The sequence below is a fragment of the Ascidiella aspersa genome, chromosome 3, assembly GCF_963924565.1.
Source record: "Ascidiella aspersa chromosome 3, kaAscAspe10.2, whole genome shotgun sequence".
NCBI classification, from domain to species: domain Eukaryota; kingdom Metazoa; phylum Chordata; class Ascidiacea; order Phlebobranchia; family Ascidiidae; genus Ascidiella; species Ascidiella aspersa.
In genome coordinates, this window is record NC_139449.1 from 22,518,704 (window position 1) to 22,531,705 (window position 13,002).

The window sequence follows — 13,002 nt, forward strand, 5'->3', positions numbered from 1 at the left end:
CAAGTATTAGAACTTCGCCACAATTTATTTTCATAGTAATCTACATAAATATGTTTTTGAATTTTTCGCCTTTTAATATCTCTTTGGTATTGATTTTTAGGAAGGGCGACTGTGACAGCTCCGGAACCTAATGTTGTGGAAGTTGTGATCGAAGAGGTGGAAGATGCCACTGAACAACAAGAGGGAAATGAAACAGCAGACGCACCCGTGGAAACTCCAACAGAAGAACATGCTTTACAACAGGAGGAAGCAACCTCTGCAACAAAAGAGAAGGCAGAAGAGAAAGAAAACGACGCCGAACTTCAAAGCGACATTGCTGTTGTGGATGACGTTCAGCAAAAGAAGTCCAACACTCCTGAAGTCCAACAAGTAGTACAAGAAGACCAAAGGGAATCGGATGCTAATGAGGAAACCAATGAAGAAGCAAAACACGACCTTGATTCCAAGTTGGAAGAGCAAGGTCAAGCAGAGAGCGGGGAAAAGGAGACAGAGACAGAGAAAGACGATAAACCAAAAGAGGAATCTAACGAAATTGAAGAAGACAAAGAAAGCGTACAAAATGATGTGCAGGAGGCATTACATATTTCAGTTACTGCCGAAGAATCCGCTGATTCCGTTGCAGACAAGGGAGGGGACGAAAAAGAAGCTGATCTGCGAACAGTAGGTGCAGAAGTTGATAAAAGCGGTGATAATGCAGAAGTTGAAACTGATCAAAGTGATGTTGGAACATTGCAAGAAAGTGAACAAGTCGCCCAGGAAAAGGGCGATCACTCTGCTGAGGAAAATGACATTATCAAATCTGAAGAAACGACTGAAGAACCAGAACAGGTGGAGAGTGAAGAAAACGAATTCGAAGACGTCGATTTAAATAATCAAGAAAAATCAGGTGAAGATCAACCTGTAGAAGAAGAGGAATCGCAGCAACCTGAAACCGAAGAAAATGAGGTTGCTGTTGCGGCAGAAACAACTCCCGAACTTGAAGGTGCTCAAAGTAATTTACCTGCCGACCAGGTTTCGGCAAACGCAATTGAATCTCCCGGTCAAGTAGCAACTAATTCTTCCCAAGAGGAAGACAATACCTCTGATCAAGTGGCAACAGTTTCTGTTCAATCGCAAGCAGGTTCGTCTGACCAAGAAGGAACCGGCGACCCGTCAGACCAAGTAGCAAAGGTTAAAGAGCAAAACCCACTCAACGTTACGCCGCTTAAGTCTTCCGAACAAGACCTTGAAAAATCTCCGGTGCAAGATGTCCAAGTCGAGGCACAGGTAAGCCTTTCTAATTACTTTAGTTTAGTTTGAGGGCAATCTGGTGTTTTGTTTTGTGGGTGACTTACGCAGTGTTGTAAACAAGTAATTTTGAAATACCTAAAGTCCCAGTAAAGTCGTTTGTTTGAGCAAATAACAGGTCAAGTCATTATTAGAGCAAGTCAATTCCAAATCAAGCCCTTGTCATAAAAATTAAACGTTGAAGCATTAAAATTGGTAAACTCTTTCGATCATGAGCAATAACCTAACTAAAAAAAATAACAAAAATGCAACATATAGCAAGCAAACTGTTTTATGAGTAAAACCTAAAATAAATAACTCAACTTCTCAAAAAATGCTTAATAACTATTCGTTACAACCCAAGTCATTTGTCCAAAAGACTAAAGTTAAGTCGAGTCATTACAACACTGGACGTACTCATTTATGCCACATAGCTTTTCCCTGTTTTACTTTTATAAATTGTTCTTCGACAAATTGGCGTCTTATCAAGAAAACCTATATCTCTAACGTATCGTCATGTTTAATCCCTTCGCAGAAAGAGGCTTCCGGCTCTCAGCAACAGTTCAGTCCGGGACCTCGCACCGTGGTCTTCCGTGTGCCCGAGTTTAAATGGTCGCCGCAACATCTTCGACTTCTCGACGACCTCTTCACGTCACTGGAGGGAGACATAGAAAGCTGGAAGAGGTTCGTCACTTGTCTTTTTATAATATTAAATTAGTAAATCATTCTGCTGGAATATGTTGTTGACTGAATGCCATTTTCACTGGTTACCCAAAATAGTAGAGTTTATTGCTAGACCTAAAGCCGTTGTTATTTCCTCACCAAATAATGATCAAAGGCGTCTTTCGTCAAATATGTTGGTAGGGTGACCAATACTTATAATAAAAAAACTTTTTAAGTTGTACTTTATTGTAAAGCCTTATAAAACAGCATAAGTTCGTACAAAATACACATACCATCCTCTCGGTGTAAAGGTATAATCCCTTCCTGCATATGTTTTGATACTTAACATGCCGATAAACAAATAACTCAGTGCTTGTCTGTAGACAGAGCTGGCGCCGTTAAATTGTGTTACGAATAGCGAAGGATTTATTTATATTGGCCGATAAAATCAAAATATACCAAGTCACATATAAATTACCAATAATTTGCCTGGGTAAACGCAAGCGGCAAATCAGGTTTATATAATCTGTAATCCGTTGTGGTATTTTGCCTAATCAGCATATGTTGAGCTACAGTGGCGTTTATATGCCGAATTAAACCTTAGAGCCTTCACTCGTGAACGAAATGAGATAAAATAATGAATGATACATCTAGTCTAATGGTTAACCAAAAGTCAAATGGTTAAGCACCATTTTTTTTCAATTTTATTAGTTTAAATCAATTCAAAAAAAAAACATTGTGTGACACACTCGGTAAAAATGATTGATTTTACCCATAAAACCTTTTGGGTACATTTAGTGGATGTTACTTAGTGTAATAGCAGTAACTGTGTCAAAAAGTTTGACGTGTAAACGATTTTAAGCTGAAGTCAAACGAAATTGCTTACAGGACGACTTTTGATACATATTTCGAAACTCTTTTTTACAGTTGCGTTCTTAATTACAATCTTTTGTAAGCTTTCGTAAGCTTCCGAGTTATAAGGTTGTCTTAATATCATATCTTTATAAAGCGTATGGCCTCATTGAGCAAAATAAATATACTTTAAATACAATACCCAAATGTGACAAACAGACACACGTTTTTAAGGGAAGTGTTGTTGTGCAATCGTTATTAGCTACGTAAGGAGCCTGGAGGCTTTGTGCATTTACCGGTTTGTGTTTACGAGCGATACATTTCGCCGAAGCATCGCTACTTTTTTAGTTAATCTTAGGTCTGGGCATCGCCTCGTGTTTATTCGCGAACTTCGTTCAACTCGGTTTAAGGTTTTGTGCGATTCACTGAACTTTGCGTTGAACTAAGCGCGCATGTAAGACCTTTTTAACTTGTCTTTTTGTTTTTTTCATTTATGTTTTTGTGCCGTTTTACTGCACGTAAACTACGAAGAGTGTGAATAGATAGAAATAGACGGAAACCACGAATCCTTTTTGTTCATGGATTCGTGGTTTCCGGCTACTCATCGTTGTATGACTCCGTCGCGTCACAGCTTGTCGCATATCTCAACGACGTCTAGAATTATTATTTTATCTATAGTCTTACTATTTTTTACTTTTAGTATATCAACTGGCACACTCTTCCTCGTTTTAATTATTAACCCTAATGAGGTCAGCTGGTATCTGCTGCCGAAACGTCGGTTTATACTTCGTTTACGCCAGAAGAGCTATTTATATCTATTGATATGTTGCTTGGTGGAGCTAACTCTATTTTCACGAAGGGTATGCCATAAATCGCCATAAATCTTAAAAAGTTTTTTTTCGAAAAATTAGCTTTAACTTTAAACGTTTAAAATATAAGTCGACTAAGTTAAATAAATTAAGTGGCGAGAGCCAAGTGGATTCATGTAGCGCAAAACCAAGCAACGAGAACGCACAACACACAAATCACACAAATACCAATCTTCTTTTATCTAAAAATATGTATCTTTTCAGCGATTCGACAACGCTCATTGATACAGTGAACTCGAACGACAACGTGATATTCGTGTACAACACGATCCACCTCTTTTCGCAGATGATTGACAACGTGCTGCTCGCGTGCGGCGGCATTCTACCCATACTATCATCGGCCACTTCGCCCACGGTGAGACTCCCTTTATTTGTGCTTAGGTGTTTATGTGTTTTAGTTTTCGGTTACCGAAGCAGCCAGGATCGCTCGGAGCCCCTGTTCAACCCTTAACGGCGTTTTCATGGCGAATTATATATTGAGAACAGGTTACTGTTGTAACATTCGTAAAACACCATGTGCTGATGATATTAGGCTTTAGTCCAGTGGTTCCCAACCTTTTTATCTTACGGACCGGTAAAATTTCAAAACAAATTTTGCTGACCGGTGGACCTTCAAACATCAAAATCAACCCAAAATGCAAATATGACAAAAGTATATGCAACTTAAAAGCAAAGAATGGAAACTTCCATTCAATGAGCAATTTGTTGCTTTCTCTTTGATATTATACGTGGTTCTATTAAAGTTTTTCACATACAACTGGTCCCCCACCCTTGAGATTTAAGATTGTAATATATTTGGCGGACCGGCAGGAAAGTTGACGCGGATCGGCGGTTGAGAACCACTGTAATTTAGACCATTTGGTGAAAGTCATTTAATTTTGTAAAAAGTACGTTATCCACTAAATTTTTAATAAATTTACTATTTTGTAGTGGAAAGTTTACATTGTAGTTTTGGTCGTTGCACCTTAATTTATATTGTTTTACCTTATGCGTTACAACTCGAGCAAAGAAAGTAAAAAATGCGAGCGATAAAAGCACGGACTCTTTTGGGTAAATATATATCAACAGAAAAACAAGATCGTTAAGGTGCGCTGCTACCATGCTGTTAAACAACTCTGTTTTTTATTCCCAATAATAATTGTTGCATATAACTCATAAGCTACTCATAAATATACAACATGAGTGTTGTAAGTATAAAGAATAAGTATAAGCCCCAAGTGCTATACAAAGTATTTAAATAAAAAACATTGTTCACTTCCAGCGCTATGCTGGCAATGAAAACAAAATTACTTCGACAATATAGAGTTACAAAATGAAACGTCCATATTTTCAACCTACCTGTACCGCTCAGTATTTACCCCCCCCTATAGTTTTATCTAAAACGAAACCCCTTTTGTGGTTGGACAGTACGAACTGGATACGATCGAAGCGGGTCAAGGTCTGTCGATGGAGGCGGCCTGGAGCATCGTGAATCGCCTCGCTTCCTTCATGGACATTCTTGCCTTCGCCTCGACAGTCAATTTCGGCGAAATCGAGAACGAGAAGAACATGGCGACCGGCGGGGTGCTGCGCCAGTGCTTGCGGACTGGTTGGTTTTGTGTATGATTTGTGTAGGCATTCACACCGTAAATTTAGTTGTCCTAAATTTTTCGCTTGATTTTCTTTTAAAGAATGCGTCAAAGCCACCATGAATAACACTGGGATGTCGGTTCCCGCATATATTCAAGCCCTAATATTTTGATTGTCTTTTGTTAATATAAAACACCAAAGCTACTAATTACCACTATGTCAGTTCCCTCGCAGTCTCCCGAATGTATCTGCTCTATCTAACTTGTTAAGTAAAATAGCTTAAAACTATGCGAGGGTAGCTTAAATCAATTTTTAACCCGCACTTCTATACAAGATATTGTGTTTGCTTTTTCATTTCCTATTCCGCCTGGAGACTTGTGAAACAAACCGGTTCCCTTTTCCAGCGTGCATCTGCGCCGTGCGGAATTGCCTCGAGTCTCGTTACGTGAAAAGGCAGCAGAGCGCCCCTCCTACGCCAAACTACTTGTCCCGACAACGATCGACCTCCGACACACAGCGCCACCAAGTCGTCACCAATGGGGTAACATACGGAGTACTGACGGACGACATATTTGCTATAGTCTATTACAGTGTTTCTTAACCTTTTTGTCGCACCGATTTAAACACTAGGCCTAAGTATAACAGCGAGGCTTGGGTGACCCAATTTTCCTTTCTGTGCTTTGTAAGCGAAAATACAGGAGACATTGTCATAAAAAGTTCAAAATCAAATAATGTGATCCACATCTTCGTATTCCCCTTGCAATTTTTTTAATTTCGGACAAATCTTGCTCAAAACCAATCTCAATAAATATAACCAAGTTAAAAATAAAGCAGTCGGCGACCCAAAATTTTGCTCAACCCATAGGTTGAGGAACACTGGTCTATTATAACAAATTGTAAGGAAAAATTGCTTTGTTTAAAAAAGTGGTCCCTTTATTTTAAAAGTCAATATTTTTATATGCGTAATGTTTTCACTTTGTAACGTGAAAATGTAGAAACCGAAAATGCCACAACAAAGGCTAAATCAGCGATTCTTAACCTGGGGTAAATTTCCTTGTTTTAGGGGTAAATGAGCTATCAATTAAAATATCCACATCACTTGGCGGGACAGAAAAATGTGCCAGATGTAGGTGTAGGTAATAGGTATTGGTAGCCTACTTTTCTAGTTCAGACTAATTGCTCATTCGAAGCTAGCCTAGTAGCCTATTGAATCTTTATCGTTTAGTGTCGGTAACGTTATGCTTTGCTAATTGATAATTTTCATCTCTTAGTTACTTCATTGTTACGGCATGTATGAGCACCGTTTCATATATTGGGGGTAAATGTGATATCCGTATTTGATAAAACGGTAAAACATACCAAAAATGTTAAGAACCCCTGGGCTACATATAGATAAACACGTTAGTTGAACAAAAAATCCCACACTATAGTATATATACGTTGTAAACCTGGCACCTACCACTCTTTCAGCAGAACAGCGAATACAGCGACAACAGCAGCGAAGGAAGAGTCGTTGTCAACGACGTGGAAGAAGAAGGGGACGACCTGGATGTGTCGGCCACCGATGCAGCGGAGATCCTCCTCTCGCTAATGTCCAACTCTGCCACTCCCATCATCGACAGTCGCCATCTTCTCCAGGATTCCGACGTCAACCGGCTCAGATCCATCATTTACCGAGACATTGTAAGCTAAACGATTGCACGAAGGTTGAAAGCTTTTGTCGATCGACGTAATATTTTTGTTTTTTATGCTCTTAAGAGAACCTGTGTTAAACGTAGTGGAATGCCTAGCTGTTTTATATTTGCGTGTAAATATACTTTCGATGATTCTTTCTCCTTTTGGTAAAACATTGTGTTTTTTTTTACAAAATCTAAGCATTGGTCCCATGAGAAAAACACTGTGCTCTGATATACGTTAAATTGACAACCTGGTGTCTATTCGAATAAGTTTTTTAGCCGGTTTGAATTGCCACTTTTCCACCGTGCCTAATAAATCCCTTGAAATAAGCTAAAAAGGTTTCAAAATGATTTTAAACGTCGCTTTACAGTTGCACCGTATTTGTCTTCCGTTTCGCAAATGAACGTGAAGTGTCCATTGCGCGCAAAAAAGGGGGCCGAATAATGTTTTTAAGCGATTATATTAACTGTGCTGTCTTATTCGCATGGAAATATGCTTTTGGTGATTATTTCTCTTTGCAGTAAGACACTTTTTTTTACAAAGTCCAAGCATCGTCTTTTCCGCATATCGCCTTGATCCCAAGCAAACACGATTAACATTGACTGAATGTGTTCACTGTATACCGTGCAGGATGACAGCAAGCAGGCGCAGTATCTCTCACTGGCCGTGGTCTACTTCGTGTCGGTGCTGATGGTGTCAAAGTACCGTGACATCCTCGACCCGGAAAGCCATCGCAAGTTGCAGCAGGCCACCGTTGCCAGGCGCACTTCCCCGAGACGCAAAAAGCTTGCCGGTGAGGGAAATTGTTTTGCTTTTGGGTACCGGTGGATACTTTTTTGTTTGTGGAATTTAGTGGCCTGTACGACTTATTTTCGCAACCTTTTTTGGCTTGCGGTACACTGCAAAAATAATAAATAGTTCGCGGCACCCTTGCTCGTATTTTTGCTGAGTGGTTAACTGAAACGTCCCAATAACCGAGATTTAAACAGCTCACTAACTTGGCAACAAGGTTGAAAGCTACTTTTTGTTTTTTGCACTTTTATGGTACACAAAAGAACAATAGAGCAACAATTGGAATCCCAAAGAATTTTAAATATTTCTCTGCACCCTTGAGCGTTTAAAATGGCTAGAGTGCCGCGGCACCCGGTTGAGAACCATTGACTTAAGCAATGTTCGATACGGCTATTTGACTATCTGGACTTGTTATATGCTATTTAGCCTCTTGTTTATCTGTTTTTCGCCGCTTGACATCATGTTTTACAGCTTTGTTTATTTCTTCGAGAACCACCCAAAATTTATTTTCCAGTCATGGATTTGTCAGTTGATGCAAGTTGCTTTTTGCCAGTTGATGCAAAAATGTGACCGTTAATTAATTTTGTTTTGTGTCGTAATATCCGTAAAATATTCAGTCAAATGTTTAACGAGATTTCCTCCACCTTAAAAATTTGGTTAAGCTTTTCCAGTGCCCAACTAAATCGTAATATCGTTTTCCAGATTCTGGAGCTTCTTTCCAATCCATTTCGAGAACGGTAACTATCGAAGAAGACCAAGAAAATTCTCCTGATGCCACGACAACCGTCACAAACGGACACTCTTTGTCAGATGAGGCGACAGAGAGTCAGTCAGAAAATAAAGATCGAGGTTTGTTTGTATTTTGGTTGGTTGGGTTGATTTTAAAGTTTTACAAAATGTAGCTTGATAATGAATTACAAAGCCAAAAAGGCTGAGCATAACGATATCGTCTCGATCAAGACGTTTCGATACGAGCTTGTATCATCTTCAGGTAATGTGACGGAGAAGCAATTCAAGCATCACTTATAAAAGGTGGTACGCGATTGTTATCTGTCCGACTTGACCTTTTTGACTTTGTAATTCATTCAAGCTACATTACAAATCCGTACATATTGTACCTTCTTACTAAATAAGTTTTTTTTTTAAATTACCTTTTGCATGCCATGATTTCTTTCGTTATTTTATTTTTCCGCAAATTCTCATAATCTGTAAAATTCAGATCATGTTGCTGAAAAGGAACCTGCTAATAGTCAAATGACATCAACCGACGTACAGGTAAGACATGCATTCTAAGTTTTCTTTTCTTTCAGCTGTGTACGACTAGTTTTTCATTCAGTTGATTTTTGTGGTGTGCCAAAATTTTGGTTAATTTTGTTTAAGTAGTATTTTTTAAATGTGCATTATCGCCATCGTATAATGCACTATCGTTAACCCTAGTCGATATTCACCTTGTACCTGAATTTAGCGTTAGTAGTTAATCTTTAAATGACTGTGTAGTAAATGTTTGTGTCAACCTAACTCTAATCTATTTTCACAAAGGTAATTCACGTTTAACAGTTTCACCTGTATGTTGTGGCGTTTATTAATTAGGTAATTTTCTAATTGTTTACTACTGTTCTACTATTTGATTGCACGCTGTTATAGCCAATTTAAATCAGTATGTAGCTCTACAATATATTCCTAATCTATTTGTTATTTAACTTTCACGGAATACTGGCGCACAGAAACACTTCAGCGTATTATATACGGACGTTACCATAGCACTGTTTTTGAAAGACCCAAGAACCCAAAGCCAGCGCTTGGTGCCTTAGTCAAATTCGCCATGTGTCTCACGCTCATTGCATTTTCGCATTTGCTTACATTTAACTTTGAGGAAGTAAAACCTCGACTTATTTTGTCTGGCCTCAAGAGCGCGGTAACGAAATGTGCATGCCCCTGCGAAACGGCTATTTGATTCAGCTCGAGCTTTTTTACTCACGCTGTACCCTCGTTTGTTTTTATTATTTGCGTAAAGGATATTTTGCGAAACCTGGCCAAGCGGAACGCCGACGTGACCAGCGATGGCCGCAAGGTGTCACGAGAGAGGGTAAATCCCAACAGTTTTTCGTCTCAGGTAGAGTAGTAATATAGCTGTTGTTTTTTCACCAAGTCGCATGCCTTAAGGGTGACAGCAACCAAAACACAACAATGTAGCTCTCAACCAGCTTGCCGCATGGATGCTTTTCTTGCCTTTTTGTTTTTGGCTTATTTTTGCAACGCTTGAAAATGTGATTTTTGTATCTGGTCCGAGTCCGAAACTCGTAGTTTACAAGCATATATGTTTTTCCGTGGAATATCTACCGAGTTTTTTTGGTGCAGCTTATTAACAACTATAAAGTGTGCGTCAGTGGTGTTTGTAAACTATATCCATTTTCGTCAGTTAAAAAAATATCCCTTTTCACCATGTTACCAGCTAATAGAACCATATAGGCCCCATGTTTAAAATTGATATAAAATAAGAACATTTGATTATCCAAATAAAAAAATGTGAGCGTTTTTATAGTTTTTACCCGTTCGTAAATATTGTTTTCTAGCCGTGCCGAAGGGCAGTAACATTTTAGTTTTAGTTTTTTAATGTAATATTTTGCATTCTTTTCAACGCAGATTCCTGATGTGGGGTCGTCGTATCAGTCTTTTGATCGAAGTGTGGTTGTCCAATCAAAATCGACCGACCCAGATGCCAGCACAGGTAACCTTCAATGGCACTGCGTGCTATTCTGGATAGGCAGATGAAACGTCGGACAAACAAATAAATCAGAAGAACTATTTTCAGTATATACTATGTCTGGTAGCAACAGCATATGTATCTCTGTAGCTGTATAACAGCAAAGACGCAATAAAGCCTACATATTCAGTTCTTATTTAAATGTTCCTTGTTTAAACATTTTTTACATTCTTGTATTGTCGCTTTATGATTGTTTGGAGTTGTTTTTTTGACATTAATATGATGAGTGTTTTTCTTTAAGCCTTATGTGAAATAATTTTAAACTGCCCCAATAAAAGCTAAACTATTTAGTGTAACAAAAGTAACATAATGGAACCGGAGTTATAGCAACTTCTGAATCTGCTAAAGCAACTTCTTTTTCAAGTCCAGTACTAACGCTTCTCCAATTATCGACAGCGCCCAAAGAAGCAGCTGTAATTGCGACAACTGACGTCATTGCTGATGACGTGGAAATGCAGAACGGCGAGGCGGATCACGCCGACCTTCCGCAGATCGACCCGAGCACCATCAACGTGGTTGAAGACGGTAAGAACGTACAGGATAACATAACTTTCTTATGAATATACTGTTGCTGCCAGGCATTATATTAATTATAAAGAGGGTTCTTCCGACAATAATTTCTGTACCGACGTTTCGATAACCTATCCAGGTAATCTTCATCAGGGCATATAAACTTGTAACCTTGCAGAGGTATATATACAGTGAAGAAAAACGACGAAAAAACAAGGTGGCAAAACGAGGCGAAAAAAGAAAACAAGGCGCGAATAACGTGAAAACGTGAAAACCGGCTTATATGCCCTGATGAAGATTACCTGGATAGGTTATCGAAACGTCGATACAGAATAAATTATTGTCGGTAATCCATAACTGTCTTATAATGTGAAAATATTTCTTCGGATCGTGATTTCATTTAATTGTCGTGTTATATTGGTAACTTCTTATTGATAATGTACTGGGCGTTTGTGGACCAAAAGGGTAAATATCTTTCTGTAATAGAGAGATATATTTATAAACGTTTTTCTGTAATCGAATACCGGGATAATGCTTATTACATGTATTTTACAGTCAACTGTAAAGAGTTAGATTTCATATCTTAAATAATATTTTTTAACTACCTCTATACCGTTGCCGCCATACGTTGTGAAAGTTGATGTCGAAGTTTTTTTCAGTTAAAAGTCTGTAAATACAATGATTGTTTCAACAACTTATTCCTTAATTTGAATAAACAAATAAACAAAGGCTACCAAAAATTTAATCAACACAAAATAAATATATAACATAAACTTACACGTTACACCGCACCAAAAGTAGATCTTAACAGAAACAACATCACGTCTGAAATGAAGGACGAATGAGACACGTTTCTGCTAGAGGCAAAGCGTGCCACTAGGAGCAGTTTCAAAAGGGTTAACACATTGCATTTCAACTAAAATGAGGAACTGATTTACTCTTGCTTTTCATACAGAAGCGGATGTCTCGGCTCGCCTGGAGCGATCCATGGACCAACTTGCCCCTCTGCTACGGGACATATTTCTCGACTTTTCAACTTACCTGGGCAAAACCCTGGTGGGGAGCCACGGCCAGGAGCTGCTAGTCGAAGGTGCGAAGTAAAAAGTAATCCTTGTTCGGATAAGCAAAAACGCGTTCTTATGTCTCTTTACAGTACATCGATTTACTATTTGGACCTTAAGTCCTTTGTAGCTACTTTTAACGTCGATGTTGCAAATACATGTCTTGCAAAACCATGGGAAAGAAAATACGCCATTCCTTCTTAATAGCGCTTGCTCATAGTGTTTAAATGGACTTACGCGATCCTATGGTTGCGGGTATCTTTAAAATTCTGAATACCCGTCTTAAAATTCCTTTTTATAAAATGTCTTTGTGTCATTTCCCTTAATAGCGTCTACCTGCTTTGCTCATAATGTTGTATTCGGTTTGATAAATCACGTGTTTTCGTACGTAACACGAAAAGATATTGTGTTAACAGAATAAAAACGTAGAGTTTATAAAACTGTAGGACTGTAGGTGTACGTCAACTCAAAATGTTCTATTTGATCGCAATAAATATAACGCGGAATCTTTCTTGCAGGCCTGGTTTGCATGAAATCTTACACGTCGGTGGTGGAGCTGGTGATGCTCCTCTGCTCTCAAGAGTGGCAGAACTCGATCCAGAAACACGCTGGACTCGCTTTTATCGAGCTCATTAACGAGGGAAGGTAAGTGAAACCGGTTTCCCTCCACTTCAACAAGCCGAATGTAGTTGAACTTGAAGCGAAAAAATGTCTTGCCAATGTCGCCATTACATGACGATCACATTGTTTTGAGGTCCAATAGCTGATAAATTTGAGAATTTGTGCTTTTTAGGAATTACTTAAAACAAGTATTTCGTCATGTTTTGGTTTCTGATTAGGTTTTTAAACTGCCATTATTTGAATATCTTAGTTATCTTGATTTCCTTATATACGTGGCACTATTTATTGCGGGTTTTACCGCGTTATTGAATCCTGAAATGCGGTTGTTTTGCTGTCTAGACTTTTTCACCATTTTTGC

At 38.7% G+C, this 13,002-nt stretch overlaps 1 protein-coding gene across 1 annotated transcript in view; it reads left to right on the forward strand.

Moving 5' to 3' along the window:
- Window positions 1-13,002, forward strand: part of LOC146160889 (lipopolysaccharide-responsive and beige-like anchor protein) — a 56,931-nt gene that overhangs the window by 18,323 nt on the left and 25,606 nt on the right. Inside the window, exons 19-32 of the mRNA XM_083383886.1 lie at window positions 101-1,266; window positions 1,802-1,950; window positions 3,855-4,005; window positions 5,058-5,238; window positions 5,624-5,760; window positions 6,690-6,902; window positions 7,527-7,689; window positions 8,391-8,537; window positions 8,908-8,963; window positions 9,703-9,801; window positions 10,332-10,416; window positions 10,849-10,977; window positions 11,918-12,052; window positions 12,542-12,668. Coding sequence (XP_083240012.1) covers window positions 101-1,266; window positions 1,802-1,950; window positions 3,855-4,005; window positions 5,058-5,238; window positions 5,624-5,760; window positions 6,690-6,902; window positions 7,527-7,689; window positions 8,391-8,537; window positions 8,908-8,963; window positions 9,703-9,801; window positions 10,332-10,416; window positions 10,849-10,977; window positions 11,918-12,052; window positions 12,542-12,668 — 2,938 coding nt within the window. The remainder of the gene's footprint in view (window positions 1-100; window positions 1,267-1,801; window positions 1,951-3,854; window positions 4,006-5,057; window positions 5,239-5,623; window positions 5,761-6,689; window positions 6,903-7,526; window positions 7,690-8,390; window positions 8,538-8,907; window positions 8,964-9,702; window positions 9,802-10,331; window positions 10,417-10,848; window positions 10,978-11,917; window positions 12,053-12,541; window positions 12,669-13,002) is intronic.